Genomic DNA, 21,242 nt, shown 5'->3' on the forward strand with positions numbered 1-21,242 from the left:
GGTTGGAAGGGATGGTTTCTAAGTATAGTTAATTATGCTCTATGTCTCTTGGAAACTGTCCATGGAAACCATGGGTTGGGACTGCCCTAATTATTCGTGCGTCGATCTTCTACTTTTGCTAGCTGGATGCTTTGCAACTGCATATCGAACTGATTTCAATGTTACCGTTGTGTGACAGCAGGAGTACGGTGGTGGTGGTGATTGGTGGTCAGTTTACCGCTCCCTTACCACCGACTCTTGTATTTTTTGAAAAAAAATCCATTTTTATTAACTTTAAGTATATGCTAATGATATTTTAATAAAATTTTGTTGCAACGTATGAATAATACGTTAGTAAAAAAAAACTAATTTCAAGTTTGAGAACATGTTGTCTCTAATATTGTTCTCACGTATTTAATGTAATATATTTTGGAGCCTTTATCTTGCACGAGAGCCAACGTCTTTTATGTTTTGTTTTTATTTTTTCATATAGGCTTACAGTTGATTTGCAGGTTACTATGGTAATTGCTGTTACATTTTTTTTCTAATTTACATAGAAATCAATACTAGTACATGGAATTTCGACTAAGACGGAATACTTAATAAAACAACGTACTCGTCGTATACTTTACGTATTTTTCTTATCCACTCAACTCACCTCACCCGTCATCTCTTCCTCCTCTCTCTTGTGTTCATCTTTCTCGCATTCTCTCCATCCTCTGTCTTCTCTAATTCTCTTGCTCCTCCCTCGATATCTTCTTTTTTACTAGTGTTTGCATTACTGTCCCCATTGCTTTCCTCCTTGATCTCATGCTCGTGGCATGGCCACACTCACCAGATCTAGCTTCCATGGAGCGACGTGGACTACTCTTATTAGACAGCTATCGATGGTGATACTGCTCGTCGTATCTTGCGTTCAAGTACATTGTAGGACATATCATCATTGGTGATAACCATGTGTATCAGGCTTGAAAAATATGGTATTGCCTCAGACACCCATATATATACTAATCGATATTTATGAATATCAACTGACACCAAGATACTGGCCTAGTACCTGTGGATATGAGGTCTGGTTTGATACCAAGGAGGAAGGAAGAAGATGTGAAATCCGAAGATCACGGCCCTCTTTGATGGTGGAATCAGCATTTTCCCTTCTTTTAGTGATACAAGAACTAACAATCACTGTAGTTATTAGGTCATTTTGACATCAGACAACTGCGTCCTTGGGAGGAAAACTGAAACTGTAACAAATGCAAGGAAATTGCTCTAACATCGCCAATTAAAACGTGGTTCCAGGAACAACAAAACATGAGCCAAGCCTGAAGTTGCATAACAATACCATAAGATGAGGATAATACTCTGTTGGGTTATGGTGGGTCCGATATGGCATATTAGATTCCGGTAATTAATTGCATTCTCACAAACACTGCTTCGGTTTACTTGATCTGCTTCGTCTTGTGCTTCTGGGCCTCCAGAGCCATGCGCTCGATCTCCTCCTTGTTCAGGCGACCGCTGTGGTTGGTGATGCTGATGCTGTTCTTCCCCCCGGTGTCCCTCACCACCGCAGACACGTGCAAGACGCCGTTGGCATCAATCTCGAAGATTGCATCGAGGCCGGGTACGCCCGCGGGCGCCGGAGGTATGCCGGACAGCACGAACTGGCCGAGCAGGTGGTTGTCCTTGGTGCTCGCGCTCTCGCCCTCGTACACCAAAACGTCCACGCCAATTTGGTTGTGGTAGAGGGTAGTGTAGTTTCTCACCTTCTTGGTCGGGATGGCAGTGTTCTTCGGGATCACCACGCTCATTGTCTGACCTATGATCTCGACCCCTAGCGACAGCGGCGTGACTTCGCGCAGAATCATATCCACCAGCCTCCTGTCGTCGTCGCTCCCGCCGCTCAAAACTGAGGCATGGATGGCGGCGCCGTACGCGACGGCCTCGTCGGGGTTGATGCTCCGGCAGAGCTCCTTCCCGTCGAAGAACTCGCGGAGCATGCCCTGCACCTTGGGGATGCGGGTGGAGCCGCCGACGAGGACGACGTCGTGCACGCTGTTCTTGTCCACCTTGGCGTCGCGGAGGCAGCCCTCCATGGCCTCCATGCACCTGGCGAAGTGGTGCTTGTTCAGCTCCTCGAACCGGGACCGGGTGATGGTGACGCAGAAGTCGATGCCCTGATGGAGCGAGTCGACCTCAATGGTGGTCTCCGCCATGGAAGACAGCATCCTCTTCGCTCTCTCGCACGCTGTCCTCAGCCGCCGGAGCGCCTTCTGGTTGCTCTTGATGTCCGACGAGCCGTGCTTCCGTATGAACTCCCGCAGGGAGTGTTTCACCAGCTCGTTGTCGAAATCCGTGCCGCCGAGGTGGGTGTCGCCGGCGGTGGCCTTCACCTCGAAGAGGCCCATGTCGATGTCGACGCCCGGATCGACGTTGAGGAGGGAGACGTCGAAGGTGCCACCCCCAAGATCGAAGACGAGCACTGTCCTGTCTCTGTTGGTGACGGGCATCTTCTCGAGGCCGTAGGCGAGGGCTGCGGCGGTGGGCTCGCTGATGATGCGCATGACGTTCAGGCCGGCGATGGCGCCGGCGTCGATGGTGGCCTGGCGCTGGGAGTTGCTGAAGTAGACGGGGACGGTGACGACGGCGTTCCTGACCGTCTTGCCGAGGTACACCTCCGCTGTCTCCCGCATCTTGGCGAGCGCCATGGCGGAGATCTCCTCGGGCACGAACTGCCTCTCGTCGCCGTCATGCCGCACCACAATCGCCGGCCTGCCCTCGCGGCCTTCGACGACTTTGAAAGGCCACAGTTTGATGTCTTCTTGTACAGACTCGTCGCTGAATCGGCGGCCAATCAGTCGCTTCACTTCTGCAATAATTTAGCTCGAGCATGTAATCATTCGGATAAAACATTAACAGCTTTAGTTCCTATAATTTTTTTCTTTGTTTCAGAATTCCTACCATTTCTGTAAGTATAGCATTTAGTCTGAACATAATCCACCTGTTTCTTTGTTTTTCCCTGATCTAATTGCTCTTAATTGTTAAGTTTGGCCTTCATACTTGCAATAATTCAATGAGTTACTTGATGCTTTGAAGTTTGTAATTAAAACAACAGTAAAACTAGCAGAGCATGAAAATGCATAAACAGATAGTTGAACATGGTACTAGCTCCTTCAAATTGTTGGAATTTGCAGATCGATATCTTGTGAACAGCCAGGCTCACCACAGCCTCTCTCCTATAGTAGATGCATCGTAAAATCGCATACTCCATGTCCCAAAATAGATTTATTTTTCACTATCACAAACATATAAATATAAAAGCAAAAAACTATAATACCTCACTTTATCAAGTATTAATACAACTATTCCCCATTTTTCTATTTTTAATGTAATTATTTCTTACTTCCTTAAAGTCCAATTAATAATTACCAAGAGATAAACTTATTTTGAAATAAATTAAAATCAACAAACTTGATCTTATTTTAGAACGAAATTAGTAATCCGAAACAAAAATAATACAGTATACTACTTTTGAGAGGGAAAAAAAGCGTATCTCCCATGAATACCTCGGGAAATCAGGCTAGATCGATGGCCATATTCCGACAGTACGAACCCAATGTAAGAAAAAGGAAGGGAGGGAAGGCGTAGTCCTGACCGAAGATGGTGTTGGTAGGGTTGCGCGCGGCCTGGTTGAGGGCCGCGTCGCCGATGAGTCGCTCGGCGCCGTCGGCGGCGAAGGCGACGCAGGACGGCGTGAGGCGGCTGCCCTGGCCGTTGGCGATGACCTCGCCGCGGTCGTGCCGCCACACCGCCACGCACGAGTAGGTCGTCCCGAGGTCGATGCCGACGGCCGGGCCGCCGCACTCGGAGCTGGACGCCGCCGCCATCAGTGTCTCCGCAACCACCGGGGGGAATCAACGCATGGGTAACTTTAGGGTTTATGGACCAAAATTGATATGTGCGGGAAATTTTGGCGGCCGACCTTTAGGGTTTGTTTAGGACTTGTTTAATACCCAGAAATAAAAGCACGGAGTATTAAATGTTGTTGAAAAAAACATAGATTGCTCATAAACCGCGAGATGAATCTTTTTAAGCCTACTTATGTTATAATTTGACAATGATGTACTACAGTAAACAATTACTAATGATGGATTAAATAGAATTAATAAATTTGTCTCGTAGCTTGCTGGCAAAATTTGTAATTTGTTTTATTATTAGATTATGTTTAATACTTTAAATACGTCTCGTTTAATACCAACACGCTCTTAGTTTACGAAAATTTTTGGGCTAGAAATCATATTGGATATTTGACCGGATACTGAAAGACTATTTCAGCGAAAACTAATTACTTATGGTGTTACGAAACCACGAGACGAATTTTTAAGCCTAATTAATATGTCATTAGTACATGTGAGTTACTCTAGCAGTTATGGCTAATCGTGAACTAATTAGGCTTAAAAGTTCTCGTCTCACATATTCCTACCAAACTGTGCAGTTGTTTACTTTTTAATTATACCTAATGCTTTATATATGTGTCCAAAGATTTGATGTAACGGGTGAATAAAATTTTTTAAATTTTGTTCTAAAAACATCACATCGAATCTAACGTGACACATTCCAATATCCGGTCAAACATCTATCCAAAATTTTCTTTTCACGAACTAAATAGGCTTAGCCTGATGCTTCGAATGGAACACGTCCATATTAGTGCGAGTACATTTTGAGGAAAATAAACAAATAGAAATATTTAATTAATATATTTTTAACTATGCATTTATACTCGTATATATTGACGTGTATATGTGGTGAACCTTATCTACTAGAGCTCACGTGCAGTTGGCTACTGTTAAAGAAAATAATATAAAGCTGTTGATATAAACCTGAAGATGACATACAGTATTAAATAGCGAGTTAGAGGATCGAAGAGAGAAAACAGAGAATGAGCTACCTCGGCCTGATGCAACGCGTAGCTCCACGTAGTCTCCAAAAGAAAAATATAAACAGAAGATTCTAATCGACGATTGAAATTAGTGTAGGGAGTATATAGAGAGGTAATATGTTGCATATGGTAGATAAAAAGAAAAGAAAGGTAATAAAAATATGTTTTGTTGTATTAATGAAGAAAACATAGATGACTCTGCCTTTATAGATATGCTTCTAAAATAAATTAGTGTTACTAATGTAGATAAGAGAAGAGTCAACCCTAGAGTCTATCTTTGAACATGTCTTTATATGGATAAATATAGATGTGACATCTACATCTATTATACATCTATTATAAAGCTCTTAACACAAATCACAGGACGTTGCGTATGATTAAATAGTGAGGCGAAGAAAATAAGAGAGTTAAATGAGCCACCCTCGTACAGAAGACTAATAAAAAGATGACTAATCAATGATGTAAATTAATCTACAATGTAAATAGGTGATGCACTGATGTATCGTGTGGATCACCATTTAATTAATTAGTTCTTAACCGAACAAAATTATAAGTGTCATGTACCTTTATTATAAAATCCGCTTTAAGTAGCCCACTCACTCTCTCTCCTCACTTCTCTTCCCTACCTAGACATTCAATCTTATGTGACATCTTTATAGCTAAGTACATTTACCGTTATTTGAGAAGAAAAATGATTTATTATAGAATAAGTTTTATAATAAAGGTAGTTCCATAATCTAATAGCGGTTGATGCCACCTCTAATGTTTTGGTGAATTACTATATTGCCTATGCATTATAATAAAATTTTAATTAAAAGTATAACTAACTCATCATCATTATTATTTTATGTATATATCATTACATAATTACTTACAACATAAATTTGTCAATGCTATATAGACTATTGCACTTGTCTTTTTATTCCTAGAAAAGAGTCCAAATATTTTTTTTTCTTTTAAGAAGAAACAGAGAGTTGACGACTTGACGTTGAGTTGGGTGACAAATTCGATGCACATTACTGTTACTATTTTTTTTAGGAGTATACCCCTAATCATTCCGCTTTTGCTTATCTTAAGTTTGATGTTTTATCGCTATTTATTTTTCAGTATTAGCTTGATCACTACAAACATATATATAAAAATTTTAATAAAATTTATTTTTAACTGTCTTCACTTGCTCCTAAAAGATTGTGTTTTTGAGTAATTATTGTTTTAGAGGTTGTTACAGTGAGAACAAATGTACAGGAATTTTAGAAAATATATAACACATGCATTAAGATTTAAAAAAGTAAAGTACATTATAATAGGTGGCTTTGTAGTGATTTATATACAGTAAAGTAAAAGAGTAGTATGTTAAAAAGAGAACCAGTTTGGAACAGGGAGATACATTTCCACGTAACGCTAATATTGTTAGCGGTATAATGATATCCGTACGATAGTCGTACGTACGATCATACGGCAGTGCGTCGACGGCGTAGCAGCGCGCATCCGCGGGGCGTATCGGTGCTAGCGGCGCGAAGAGGAAATCAGCGACGGCGGCAGAAAATCACGTAAAGCAGTTTCGAATATTATAGGAATCGGGATCATGTGTAGTAGTATATGGAGATATTTTTGCCCGTTGGATTGAACGGCTCCGAGCAACCGTACAGTGATGATACAGTGTTCGCTGCAGTACCTACAAACATTGTGTCGACTGTTCTTGATATTTTTTTTACTTTGTTATTCACGTGAACAATGCTGTATAGACGATCTGGACCCATTGATATAGATTTGCAAGTCGTACTTACAAGGCACATCGGCGACATTGCGAGCTGGTATGTGTTCTGCCGGTCGGCCTCTTGATTAGAGCAAATATAATAGTAAATTGTATGTCGACTAAATGCTAAGACAGAGTGATGAGAGAAGAAATGTGATGTAAATTTATACCCGATTCGGACGCATCAACTAAAAAATGATATAAGGCCATTGAAACTGCACCGACGTGGCGAGTGGCCTCGGTATGCCATATCGCCATAGTGCGCAGTACGCATGAATGCACACATTTTGTCGCCTGTAGAAGGACACGGACCCTGGCGAAGATACATCCGGCTTCACCTCGAGCTCTACCGAGACGTGCCCCGGAATATCCACTGTGCGTCATCGTCGCCCTGACGTGCGGTTTCGGCGCGGGTCGTGTACCAGTAAAGTCCATCTCCGCCGTCGCCAGGGGTTGTCGCCCTTGCCCAATGAACGCCGCTACCGTCACCCCGAGCACCTATCGCCATTGCTCGAGTACCACAGAGCTACGTGCTCGCCCGACCGCCACCACTAGATCTGGAGAGTGAAAAGAGTGGGTAGATAGGGGAGGGGAGGAGAGGGGAGAGGAGTGAAGAGTAAAAAGTAAAAACTTTAACTGAGGACCATAACACATGCATTGTGAAAGGGAGTGATTTAAGGCGAAAAAAGCAAGCTGGTCATCCAAACCACTCGCCGTGACGGCGTGAATGGCTGAGGGTGTTCATTTTAGGAAAACCGTTTGACCGGATGTTAGAAGAGAGTTTTGGATACAAATGAAAAAAAAACAAATTTCATAGGTCGCTTGAAAACCACGAGACGAATCTTTTAAGCCTAATTAATTCGTCATTAGCACATGTGAGTTACTGTATCATTTATGGTTAATCATAAACTAATTAGACTCAAAATATTTATCTCATGATTTTTTTTATAACTATATAATTAGTTTTTTATATTTTATTCATGTTTAATGCTTTATTTAGATGTCTAAATATACAATTGGATGCTTTTGTCGAAAATTTTTGGTACCTGATAAACAGGGCAGCGTGTGCAGGTCGACTCCCCGGTCCCCACCGCTCCGACGGCGTGTCTCGTCCCCGATCGACGTTGCTAGCTGCGGATGGCCGGAGTGCTGCTGCTGGCGTCACCGGCGTGGGAGCGCACGGCGGGGGGGCAGGCGGGCAGCGTGGTGACGGGCCGTGGGGGGCGCCAGCTCCGACGCGACGCGACGGGCTGCCGAGGACGGCGCGCGGTGGCGTCAAGAGATCACATCGGCGCAGCGCGGCGCACGGGACGCCATGCGCAGTGACAGTGAGGGGCTATTTAGTCGCAAAAATTTTCGGCGAAAAAAATCGCATACAATCTTTTGACACCTCAATAGAGTATTAAACATAGATAAAACTAATTGCATAGTTATATGAGAAATCATGAGACAAATCTTTTAACCCTAATTAGCACGTGATTAGTCGTAAGTGCTACAGTAACTTGCATGGGCTAATGACGGATTAATTAGGCTCAAAAGATTCGTCTCGTGGTTTACAGCCTAGCCGTGAAATTGGTTTTTTCCTTCGTATCCAAAAACTCATTTTCTGATATGACATACAAAAATTTTCATTTTGGGCCGTTTAGTTCCAAAAAGTTTTTACCCAAAAACATCACATCGAATCTTTAGACACCTAAATAGAACATTAAACGTAGATAAAATGAAAAACTAATTGCACAGTTATGTGAGAAATCGTGAGACGAATCTTTTGGTCGTAATTAGTACGTGATTAGCCATAAGTGCTACTGTAACCAACATGCGCTAATGACGAATTAATTAGGCTCAAAAGATTCGTCTTGCGGTTTTCAGGCGGAATCTGAAATTTATTTTATAAGTAGACTACGTTTAATATTTAAATGTGTATTTAAAGTTTTAATGTAATGTTTTTTAAAAAAATTTAAAACTAAGGCCTTGTTTAGTTCCCAAATTTTTTTAAAAAGACATCAATTGAATTTTTGGACACCTAAATAAAGCATTAAACATAGATGAACTAAAAAACTAATTATACAGTTATGGAAGAAATCTTGAGATGAATCTTTTGAACCTAATTAGCCCATGATTAGCTATAAGTGCTACAGTCACTAATATGTGCTAATGATGGATTAATTAGGCTCAAAAGATTCGTCTCGCGGTTTCTAGGCTAGCCGTGAAATTCGTTTTTTCATTCGTATCTAAAAACCTCTCCCAATTTCAATCTGACATTTCTTGTAGAAATTTTTCTCGATATAAACACCGCCTAAACGAGGCCTTCAACAAAGCGGCGGGTGCAACCGTCGGGGCTCGGGCCGGCGGGTCGATGGGTCGACTTTGACGTGACGTCCATATGTCAGCGTAAGGACTGCTGCATTCAATTTGAATTTTTTTAAGAAGAGAGGCTCATCATGACCGTAAATTATTAAACGTCGTTTAATTATAAAATATATTTCATATTTCATATTAGAAACACGAGACGAATATTTTGAATCTAATTAATCTATCATTAACACATATTGGTTACTGTATCACTTATGACTAATCATATAATAATTAGTTTCAAAAGAATTCTCTCATGATTTCCTCCACAACTTATATAATTAGTTTTAATTTATATATATTTAATATTTTATTTAGGTATCCAAGATTTAATATAATATTTTTAGGAAAAGTTTTTAGAAACTAAGTCGAGAGTTTACAAAATTTGCTTTCAGTGGGAGGGAAAAAAAGAGCGGAGACGGAGGAAGAGGCGCAATTGCATGATGTGGTCATCTTAAATGAAATAGTCAAAAAAAATATTAGGTGAATGTTCTTAGGCTCGGCTGTAGTTTCAAATTTTTTTTCACGTTACATCGAATCTCTGAACATTTACGGAACATTAAACATAAATTTTAAAAAACACAGATTTTGCACTGATTGCTTGCTGACGTGGAGCATTACGGATCGATGGCCTAGTTGCTAAGAGCTGGTATAATATTGGATTGTAAGCCAACTATACCTAAGTCGGGTCCGGTCCCTCTGCAATGAGCACCGTTCACATGAGTGAAACAATGTTTTAGCGAGTGTTTTTTGAAAAAAGTTTTTGCAAAAACATCAAATAAGTTTTTGATACCCATTTAAAGTATTAAATGTACTCTAATTACAAAATAAATTTTATATTCTGTCTGGAAACCACGAGACGAATCTTTTGAGTCTAATTAATCAATCATTAGCATATATCGGTTACGGTAGCACTTATGGCTAATCACGTCCTAATTAGGCTCAAAAGATCCGTCTCACGATTTTCCGCATAACTGTGTAATTAGTTTTTCATTTACCTATGTTTAATACTCTATTTAGGTGTCCAAAGATTCGATTTGATGTTTTTGGTGAAAATTTTTGAGAACTAAACAACCCCTTAATGTCATAAACAATACTAGAATACTATAGCAACAGTAATTTTAAAACACTGTTTATTGCTGTAGCAAATACTGTAGCACTAGATCTCATCCATCCGTTTTAATCCAACGGTCACGAGATATACCAAATTTATATTACCGTTACTCTATACTTTGAGTAGAGAGAAAATAGAAAATGATGAGTGTTGGCAGGCAAGATATAGCTCGCACATGTTCTAAGATAGATAAATTAAATACATGGTTGCGAGAAACAAATTTGAGAAACTATTGTAGCTAATTTGTTATATATTTTCATTCTAACATTGGATTAGATATAGTAGTAAACTTGCTTTACCATTTCTTAGGTAGAATAGCGTGACGTTGTCATCTTAACTTGTACCATGTCATCTATGGGAAAAACAGATTTCTCTAGTTTTGTATATTTTATACTCTAAATAATTTTAGATGAAGAAACGATCAAATAGTCTCTCGTTATTGTAATATTGTATACAACGTCTATACAGTGTTGTCTTTCAGACATTATTTGAAACGTTGTGATATTTTGTGAATATGTGTACAGGATTTTCTAACGAATATTTGGATATATAAACAGTATTAAATAAAAATTTTATTAAGTACAAAGTTGAATATCTGATCGAGCACTATAGTTTTGACTTTATCGGACTTCATATGACCTGTTTACAAATTTTAAATATATTATACGGTAAATTATATAATAAGTTCACATTTAGACCCCCTAGATAAAAAAAACTCTTTATGAGGGCAATTATTTTTTAAATAACCCTTATATAGGCATTCGGTGTGTCTTTTTAATTTTCAAAACAAAATATGGGCTCCATCGTTTCACGGTTATAACTGCTTATAAGCCAAAATTTAAATTTTGGAACTTAATTTTGAACTTGATTTTGTGGTTTTTTAATCATGGTTTATTTTACACATTTCTCTTTTGAGTCGCTATGGACACGTATATAAAAGTTTTTCCTGCAAATTATTTTTCGTTTGCAAAAACACGTTTTCGCTTATTCCAAAAAAGCGAAAGAGCCTATACTTTTGTAAATATTAATAAAACATAATGTATAAATAAAAAATCGCTACCTGCCCTGGCGGTCAGTTGGGCTTGATTCGCTAGCTGGGCCCGGCTGGCTTGCTCTGGTTTGTTTAGGCCGGGCCGTCCAGCGGATGGGAGTAGGTGGGCTTCCTCGGCTCGCTTGGGCCGGCTAGGGGTACCAGGCGTGGGGAAAACCGAAAAGGCTAATGCGGCCACCGCTCTCGCGCGCTGTGGGGCACTGCTCTTTTCTTCTATTTTTTTTCACTTTTTCTTTACTTTATTTATATACATAAAGTTTATATATATAACTATTTCTATATTTTAAGTTTATACCGATAATTTTTTTATATATAATATTTGTATCTATCCAGATTTTTATATGGATAGTGTGTGTAAAGGTTTATTTTCAATGGCAAGTCCTAGATGATGTAGGCTTTGCTTATCCTGGCCAACCACAAAGTACGCATCTCATGTGCAAAGAGACGACGATCTTCCGTCATAGACTATAATAAATAGTAAATGGGCCGATCACCAGTTTATTGGCTCGTTCATTCACTCGCTGGGTAAGGAGGCAGTGACTTACAAGATGTCGAAGGGAAAGTAAAATCTAGAGACACACACACACACACATATATATATATATATATATATATATATATATATATATATATATATATATATATATATATATATATATATATATATATTCATCAATTGATAAAGGCATGGCTAGAAAGTTTTACAGTATGAAACATATGTACTAGTTTGTATGTATAATGTTTATATGCCTAAAGTTTACGTGGATAAATCTTTTACATATAAATATACTATACATATATGTGTACATATATATTTATGTGGAAACCTGGCTTAAGTTGAGCTACTTAACGGATAGTACAATCCTCTTAAGTATTGTAACTTCAATAAAAAGTCTCAGTGACTACTTGTGGTGAAATCTCACTAACTTGTGTTTTGAGTTTTGCTTTTTGGTTGCCACGCGTACTCTAGTTAAGGATTATGCAAAGCTTAGATGTGGTTTACTTATTTATGTTTTGGTTGACTATATCTACCCATATCTTGTTCTAAATCTAGTGCTGTCGGAAGTTCCGAAGACCAACGGAACTTTCAAAGGACGGAAGTTCCGGAGCCCTGAATGGAACTTTCGAAAGTCTCAGCTTCCGCTTTTTAGGTTTAATTTTTAAATTGTCTATTCACCCCTCCTCTATGCCTTGATATACTCTTGCAAGAGATAGAAGAAACGGGTTGTAAGCTTATAGTCGGCTCAGGCACAAAAATCAAGAAACTCTCTGAGAGAAATAAATAAGTCCGGTATTAATGATGAAGAGCTAACTACTGTATGAATGTGTAAAAAAGATTACAAAGAATCTTATAGCCAACAAATTGACTATATTATTAGGGCTTGTTTGTTTCCTCGGAACTTTTATAGTCCCTGTCATATCGAATGTTTGGACACTAATTAGAAGTATTAAACATACACTATTAATAAAACTTACCACATACTCTGGACTATTTCGCGAGATGAATGTATTGAGCCTAATTAATCTATAATTAGCTAATGTGATGCTACAGTAAACATTTGCTAATCGTGGCTTAATTAGGCTTAAAAAATTGTCTAATGAAATAGCCTTTATTTATGTAATTAGTTTTGTTATAAGTCTATATTTAATACTCCTAATTAATGTCCAAACATCCGATGTGACAAGAGACTAAAAAAGTCCTTGCATCCAAACTGTCACTTAGAACAGGTACAATAGCATGCTATAAGCCAGCTATAAACATATTTTAAGGAGATATGAGAGGAGGGAGAACATAAGTGGACCACTAATTTGTAGCTAGCTGCAGCACGGACTCCAATACACAGTGTGTATGACATGTGAGATATGATGATATATGTTTTGTAGCTAGTTATTATATGAGTTGTCTATTAAATTAGCAATATATAAATTAGAGCCAGTAATTAGCTATACTATTGAACTTGAACTTGCTCTCTAGTCTGGCTCTTATGGGTTTAGGTAGGCAAGCCTGTTGAGATTGATTCTGCTAGTTCGGGCATTGTCCATGCTATGTGATTTACTATATGCAAGTTTAACAGAAACAATAAATATGACTATGCATATAAGTATAATATTTAGAATTTAAGTTGTTATTTTTTGTTACGAACGATACATCATATTTAAAATTACATATCTACGGAGTAATATATATTATATTAATCTATCCTCAAAATTTTATTTATAATTATTTAAAGATAGCAATGAAATAGATGTCCTGGTGAGTTTAAATTCCACTCGCCTGTGATAGGGGCGCGCTCCATTCGAAGCGTCAGGCCGCCAGGATTCCACGCATGACGCATCGATTTTGGTTCCATCAACTCGTCGCCACATTTAAAAGTTGCCGATGCGTTGATCCCCGGGGGGTAGCGGATCTAGACAGTGATGGCGGCGTCCAACTCCAAGTGCGGCGGCCCGGCCGTCGGCATCGACCTCGGGACGACCTACTCGTGCGTGGCGGTGTGGCGGCACGACCGCGGCGAGGTCATCGCCAACGACCAGGGCAGCCGCCTCACGCCGTCCTGCGTCGCCTTCGCCGGCGACGGCGACGGCGCCGAGCGGCTCGTCGGCGACGCCGCCGTCAACCAGGCCGCGCTCAACCTCACCAACACCATCTTCGGTCAGAGCTACGCCTTCCCTCCCTTCCTTTTTACATTGGGTTCGTACTGTTGGATTGTACATGGTCATCTATCCTGATTTGCCGAGGTATTCATGGGAGATACGCTTTTTTTTCATCTCAAAAGTAGTATACCATATTCTTGCATCGCGGACTACTAGCTTGGTTCTGAGATATTATTATTTTTTGTTAGGTTTAGTTTATCCCAGAATATGTTTATTTCTAAGTAATTATTAGCATTAGATGTGAAGATGCATACATTATAGCCTTATAGGAGGGACTGTGGTGATCACAAAATATCGATTAGCAAATTCCAAGAAATACAAGGAGCCAGTAGCATGTATAAATTTCTGTTTTTACATTTTCATACGACATCGCCCCCCCCCATCTATTTTAGCTTTGTTTATGTTTATAAGCCAAAACTTAAATTTTTAACCTTAGTTAATTTTAAGATTTTCTCATCAAAATTTATTTTCCAGAAATATCTTTTAGTTGCCATGAACACGTATAAAATATTATTTATAAATTATTTTCTATTTAACCACGTCTCTGCTAGTTTTACCTTTGTGTTAATTACTTGACTACCTTTTCGTCTTCTACGAGGCTCTTTAGTTTCCCTATGCAATTGAGCGCTTCTTGTTACTTCCGCCATGCAAACCTGCCATTCAAACTTCAAAGCATGAAGTGACCCATTGAATTATTGCCAAGTATCAAGGCCAAACTTAACAGTTAAGAGCAATTAGATCAGGAAAAGAAAAAGAAACAGGTGGATTATGTTTATATCTGCGATTCAGATTAAATATTATAATTACAGAAATGGTAGGAATTCTGAAAGCAAGAAAAAAAATTGTAGGAACTAATGCTGTTAATGTTTTATCCTCATGATTACAATATTAAATGTTCGAGCTAAATAATTGCAGAAGTGAAGCGACTGATTGGCCGCCGATTCAGCGACGAGTCTGTACAAGAAGGCATCAAGCTCTGGCCTTTCAAAGTCGTCGAAGGCCGCGAGGGCAGGCCGACGATTGTGGTGCGGCATGACGGCGACGAGAGGCAGTTCATGCCGGAGGAGATCTCCGCCATGGTGCTCGCCAAGATGCGGGAGACAGCGGAGGTGTACCTCGGCAAGACGGTCAAGAACGCCGTCGTCACCGTCACCGTCCCCGTCTACTTCAGCAACTCCCAGCGCCAGGCCACCATCGACGCCGGCGCCATCGCCGGCCTGAACGTCATGCGCATCATCAACGAGCCCACCGCCGCGGCCCTCGCCTACGGCCTCGAGAAGATGCCCGTCACCAACAGAGCCAGGACGGTGCTCGTCTTCGATCTTGGCGGCGGCACCTTCAACGTCTCCCTCCTCAACGTCGATCCGGGCGTCGACATCGACATGGGCGTCTTCGAGGTGAAGGCCACCGCCGGCGACACCCACCTCGGCGGTGCGGATTTCGACAACGAGCTGCGGGAGTTCATACGGAAGCACGGCTCGTCGGACATCAAGAGCAACCAGAAGGCGCTCCGGCGGCTGAGGACGGCGTGCGAGAGAGCGAAGAGGATGCTGTCTTCCATGGCAGAGACCACCATTGAAGTCGACTCGCTCCATCAGGGCATCGACTTCTGCATCACCATCACCAGATCCCGGTTCGAGGAGCTGAACAATCACCTCTTCGCCCGGTGCATGGAGGCCATGGAGAGCTGCCTCCGCGACGCCAAGGTGGACAAGAACAGCGTGCACGACGTCGTCCTCGTCGGCGGCTCCACCCGCATCCCCAAGGTGCAGGGCATGCTCCGCGAGTTCTTCGACGGGAAGGAGCTCTGCCGGAGCATCAACCCCGACGAGGCCGTCGCGTACGGCGCCGCCATCCATGCCGGCGGTGGATATGATTCTGCGCGAAGTCACGCCGCTCTCGCTAGGGATCCGGACCGACGGTAATCATACAATGAGCGTGGTGATCCCGAAGAACACTGGCATCCCGACCAAGAAGGTGAAAAACTACACTACCCTCTACGACAACCAGACCGGGGTGCTGTTTGCGGCTACAAGGGCGAGAGCGCGAGCACCAAGGACAACAACCTGCTCGGCGAGGTCGAGCTGTCCGGCATCCGCCCAGCGCCCAGGGGAGCTGCCAGTCTCGATGTCACCTTCGACATTGATGCCAACGGCGTGCTGAATGTCTCCCCGGAGGACAGGGCACACCGGGGAGAAGAACAGCATCAGCATCACCAACCACAGCGGCCGCCTGAACAAAGACGAAATCGAGCGCATGGCTCTGGAGGCCCAGAAGCACAAGATGAAGCTAATCAAGTAAACCGAAGCAGCATTTGTGATAATGCAATTACGCACATCGGATCCACCATAACCCAACAGAGTATCATCATCTTACAGTATTGGCTTGGCTCTTGTCTTTGGCCATAGCCTAGCTAATGCTTTTGTTGTCAATGGAACCATATTTTAATTGGCAATTTTAGAACAGTCTTCTGTATCGGTTTTATGTCTTGCATTTGCGGAATTTTGGTATTACAGTTTCAGTTTTACACGTTTACTTCTGATGTCAAAATGACCTAGTTATTAAAGTTGTTGTTAGTTCTTGTAGCACTCAAAGAAAGGAAAATGCTGATTCGACGACAAAAGAACCCATCAAGAAATCAGACCAATGTATATGCTAAACAATCAGATAATCTTGATTTGGTGGTGGTTGCTATACACTTTTATGTGCGGATGTCACGGCCTTCGGCCCAAACTAAGCTGTGTGCTCGCTCTGCATGACTTAAGAGAACCACAAACTGACGCACGGACTATGCCACTAGCGAGAGAGGAAGAGAGAAGAGGAGAGGAGCCGTTGATGCAGTCGACTTCCTTGGTACAGAACCAGAGCTCATACCCACCAGTATCAATCGGTACATATTAGTAGCACCAAGGACGATAAGTCGTACAATAATGTACTTGAACACAAACAACAATGACCAGCACAATGGTGGCACCACCATGATGACTATCCGTCGAAGTTTCATATCTGGCATCTTTGTTGGCCTTCATCTAATCACCATCGATAGCTGTCTAAGAAAAGTAGCCCACGTTACTCCAAGACCGTCTTTGCCCTTATCATCGCGGGAGCCAGATTTGGTGGACACCGCCATGCCGCGAGCATAAGATTGAGGAAGCCATGGGACCAGCGTTGTCTCTTGCAAACACGAGAGAGACTGCGTTCGGCCGGACGTGGGAGGTGAGTCAGTTAACCGGCACGAAAAACATATTAATATGTTAGTATATGAGTAGTTAATTATTAAAAAATAAAATATATATATTAATATGTTTGTTTAGTAGTTCGAAACACATGCGCGTGAAAAACGAGAGAATCTGGAATTAGAAATATGGGAGCTGAACACAACTAAAGTAAGAAAAGAGGGAGGAGGTAGAGAAGACGGAGGATGGGGAGAAAGCGACAAAATGAAGATGAGAGAGAGAGAGTAGGAAGAGGCGAGGAGAGGTGAGCGGATAAGCAAGATGCATAGAGTAGATGAGTATGATATTTTATTATGTAAGATGTCTGAAACGGAATACCATGTATATTATTATATGTAATTTAAAAAAAAAAGTACATAAGAACAAGTACAATCTACAACCCAACTATAAACTTATATGGAGAAGGGAGAAAATGAAAATGAAGGGTATTGGCTCTCATACAAGAGCTACCTCTACATATATATTCCAAGATAGATACATTAAATACATAAGTGATTGGAAGAGATATGAAAAAATATTATAGCAATATTGTAGCTAACTTATTGTATATGTTAGCTCTAATATAAGATTATAGCTAGTATTGACTCTATAATTAAACTTGCTTTAATAAAATATAAAATATCGACTTGGTTCTACACAAATATGTTTTACTCATTGGACAAATCTAACGGCGCAAATCATCTACATCAAATTAGACCGTCTAGGTTTCATCTACCTTCTTTTCATTTATCGGCTCCCCAAATTACGCGCACATTCCATCTATCTTCCAACATTAAATCTAATACATTAAATCCAAAATTTTAAACTATTAATATACTTTTTAAACTACAAAGAAATTGTGCAATAAATATTTGCTATAAATTAGATGATGACTTAATATTTAATTTAACCATCTTTTCATGTAATATATAAAGACATGAATAAATTTATTTTTAAACTCATAATAAATTTAAACTAAAGAGTTGTACAATTGTTTTATACGTCAGCAATTTGTTGATATTGTAGTGATTTTGAAATTAGTAATTACAGGTTTTGCAATTACTGTCCAAATTAAAAAACTCTTAGTTTATTACGATATAGTCCAACCTATAGTTAATAAACTCTTAGTTTATTACTGGTTTGCTGCTATTGCTGCTATTTTATCAGAGTTTGTTCAAATAATTGTCACGCCCGGAGTTTCGTCCTAAGCCTAAACCGTAAAAAGCAAATCCGTAAATAACAATTGGCTTAATTAACTCAGGAAGAATCCCTCTAAAAGAACCTAATTCAATTAAATCGAGGCTCGCAAATCGATTAACTGGATTTAAATTCAAATTGCAGAAGTATAAAATTCGACCAAACAAATTTAATTTAAAACTCGGCAAAAGTGGGGTTTTCCTTTTTCCCTCCTTTTTTCCCTTCCTTCTCAAATTGGGCCGAAGTCCAATTTTCCTCCCTCCTTTTTCTTTTTCTTTTTCTCTTTTCTTTTCCTTTTTCTTCCTTCTCGGGTCGGCCCATCTTCCCGCTCGGCCGGCCCAGCCGCGCCGGCCGCTTCCCTCCGCCCACGCGCGCCCCCGCCTGGGCCGCCGTTCGGCCCAGCTCCCGCGCCCGCGCCGCGAGTCTGCGCCGCCTCCCTCCTCTCTCGCGCCACTGACAGGTGGGGCCCACCTGTCAGTGACCGTTTCGCCGCCTCCGCGCTAGCCCGCGCCGCGCCGTCCCCGCACGGAGTCCGACTCCGCGCCGCCGCCGCTGAGACCGCGTCGTCCCCGACTCGGTCTCCAACCTCCGCCCGCCCTAGCCGGTGCCGCCACCCTATAAATCCCGAGCCGCCGCGCGCCGTCGCTCACTTTCCGTCGTCACTTGAGTCGCCGCCGCGCTGTCGCCGTTCGCCGCCGCCGCGCAATCTCGCCGCCAGTCGCCGGTCGTCGCCGCCTAGCCTCGTCATCGCCTCCGCCTCGGTGTCACCAACCTTTCCCGGGCTCTCGTCGTCGCCGGTGGATGCGTCGCAGCTCCTCCGACCTCACCGCCGCGTTCGGCCCCCTCGCCGCCGCCTGTCGATCTCCGCCGCCGCTGCCGATCTCCCGCTCCAACCCGCGTCGCTACCTTCGCCTCGATCTCGCCGACCCGTCCGCGCTCTCGCCGCCACCGGTGAGCATCCCCATCCTCCTCCCTTCTCTCTCCCCCTTCCCGGCCGACCGCCGCCGAGTCGCACGCCGTCGCCGGACGGGTGCGAAGCTCGCCCTCGCCGCAGGCCGCTACGGTTGTCGTCGCCGACGTCTAGCCGCCGTCGCCTACGCTCGCGCGTGCCCGCGCTCACCGCTCGCCAGTCGCCGCCGTGCTAGCCGTCGCCGCTGCTCTGTCGGGTTGCGCCCGTGCATCGCCGCCTCGGCCGTCGTCGCCGTCGCGTCGTCGCCGGACGCCGGTCGTCGTCGTCGCGCCTTCGCCGTCGCGTCGCCGTCACCGTCGCCGTGCGCCGCCTCCGCCGCGTCACCCGCAGCTCCCGCCGGCCGCCGCCGTCCGCCCGAGCCACGCTTTGCTCCCCTCCTCTCTGTTCCCTCTCGCTGACGAGTGGGCCCCACCCGTCAGCCGTTCCCCTCGCCTCCCTTCCTCTCTCTCCTCCCCGGGCCCGCGTGTCAGTCTGTCCCTCCCCCTCTCTCTCACCGACAGGTGGTCCCAACCTGTCAGCCGTCAGCTTCCTCTCTCCTCGCTGACATCAGCAGCCCCATTAATTGCGCAATAATTGATTTAGGACTTTTCTGTTTAGCTTAAAAACCCAGAAAACTTCTAAAATTCATAAGTAATTCGTCTAGTCTCCCTTTAGGTCCATTCAAATTTCGTTAAATTCATAAAATTATCAAGAATCCATTAAAAATAGTTTCTTTTGCTGTTTCAGTAGAGTTTGTGCCTGTTTTATTTATTCTTGTGCTTTGTCGCTTAGATTCGGACCCCGCCGAAGAGCCGGTTTACTTCGAGATCGTCGCCGAAGTTCCCCAAGGGTCAGAGCAAGGCAAGTGACACTCATCCTTGATCATATTGAACCCATTATTGTAAATTCCCCGCTTTATTATTTCAAATATGCATTGTTTTAATTAAAGTATTTACTTTATTATTATGCCGTTGTTTAGCCAACTTTATTCATTGCTGGACCAGGGGTAACTTGACTAGAGATAGGCCTAGGTTAATGCTTAGCCATGCTTAGAACAAATAGCTCATGGGATCACATTTAATTATGCTTAGCTCTGAATAGCTAAGATAATGATTCACTACCCGGTTCGGGTTAATGTCAACTAAAATATTGATAATGGTGGGCTGTGGGTGCATGGTTTTGAGAGTCGCACCGATGGCAATTAAGGACCGGTTCACGGGAAACCCTGGAAGTAAATAAGTGCTAACCACATGCCGAAATGGGTAAGGTGGGATTTGAAGCATGACTTCGAACTATTTGACGTACCCAGGCAAGGGTAGGCGTGATGGAGTATGGACGGACAATCGTGGTGTAACGAAAGCTTCTCCTGCTTCCGGAACTACCAAGGCACAAGAGGGGATTGCCCGACTTGGTGTAAAGGAGGGGGTGAAACCTGAAGTGTGGTACGATTAAATAGGGAGGGTTGTGTAACGGGTCCTATCACGGTCTCCTTTCCGGTATGCCGTGGTGGTATGTCGGCGCACGTTCAAGTGTAGTGGAGTCGTGTCTTGTGGGTACAGTAGTACACCTCTGATCAGAGTATAAACTATTCGAATAGCCATGCGCACGGTTACGGGCGAGCTCCCAGCTTCACTGTGATTAGTGAACCTTTAATAACTTGGGTAAACTGGTTTTCACTCGGGACTACTGCAACGTGGTGTAACGTTGAGTAGTGGTTGGGCCTGTTGCAACGTGGTGTAACGTTGGACAGTGTTGTGGTATTTTACAACTGCTTATTTTTTTATGTTTTACTGTACTTAATTACCTTTGTTCTTTTAATCTCCATTATTTGTTTAACTGCTGCTTTATGGCAACTAACCCTAGCCTGTCCTTGTTAATCCTATGCATCATCTATTTCTCCCCCTTGTCCGTGTTACTTGTTGAGTACGGTGGTTTGTACTCAGCCTTGCTTAACTTTCCCACCCCAGAGCTAGAAGTCGAGTCCGATGGAGGTGCCTCTCAGGAGTGAGCTGTTCTGCCGTCGAAGTGTTGCCTGTGG

The 21,242-nt window shown here is 42.7% G+C and overlaps 1 protein-coding gene and 1 pseudogene across 1 annotated transcript; one reads left to right on the plus strand and one right to left on the minus strand.

The window, feature by feature from the left end:
• Window positions 1-1,106: 1,106 nt before the first annotated feature.
• Window positions 1,107-4,039, minus strand: LOC102713675 (heat shock cognate 70 kDa protein-like). The gene is made up of 2 exons (XM_006662732.3): window positions 3,632-4,039; window positions 1,107-2,845 (listed from the first exon to the last, which is right to left on the minus strand). Exons 1-2 carry the CDS (start codon window positions 3,861-3,863, stop codon window positions 1,419-1,421), a joined length of 1,659 nt encoding a protein of 552 aa, XP_006662795.1. The 5' UTR covers window positions 3,864-4,039; the 3' UTR covers window positions 1,107-1,418.
• Window positions 4,040-13,606: 9,567 nt separating this feature from the next.
• LOC107305247 lies at window positions 13,607-16,222 on the plus strand (annotated as a pseudogene).
• Window positions 16,223-21,242: the final 5,020 nt, after the last annotated feature.

The sequence above is a fragment of the Oryza brachyantha genome, chromosome 11, assembly GCF_000231095.2.
Source record: "Oryza brachyantha chromosome 11, ObraRS2, whole genome shotgun sequence".
NCBI lineage: Eukaryota > Viridiplantae > Streptophyta > Magnoliopsida > Poales > Poaceae > Oryza > Oryza brachyantha.

What these genes read in the sequence shown, in the direction of transcription:
- LOC102713675 (XM_006662732.3), bottom strand. Translation starts at nt 3,863, where the DNA reads ATGGCGGCGGCGTCCAGCTCCGAGTGCGGCGGCCCGGCCGTCGGCATC. An exon ending in CCCTACCAACACCATCTTCG is followed by an intron (nt 2,846 to 3,631) that starts GTCAGGACTACG and finishes AAATTATTGCAG; the next exon opens with AAGTGAAGCGACTGATTGGC.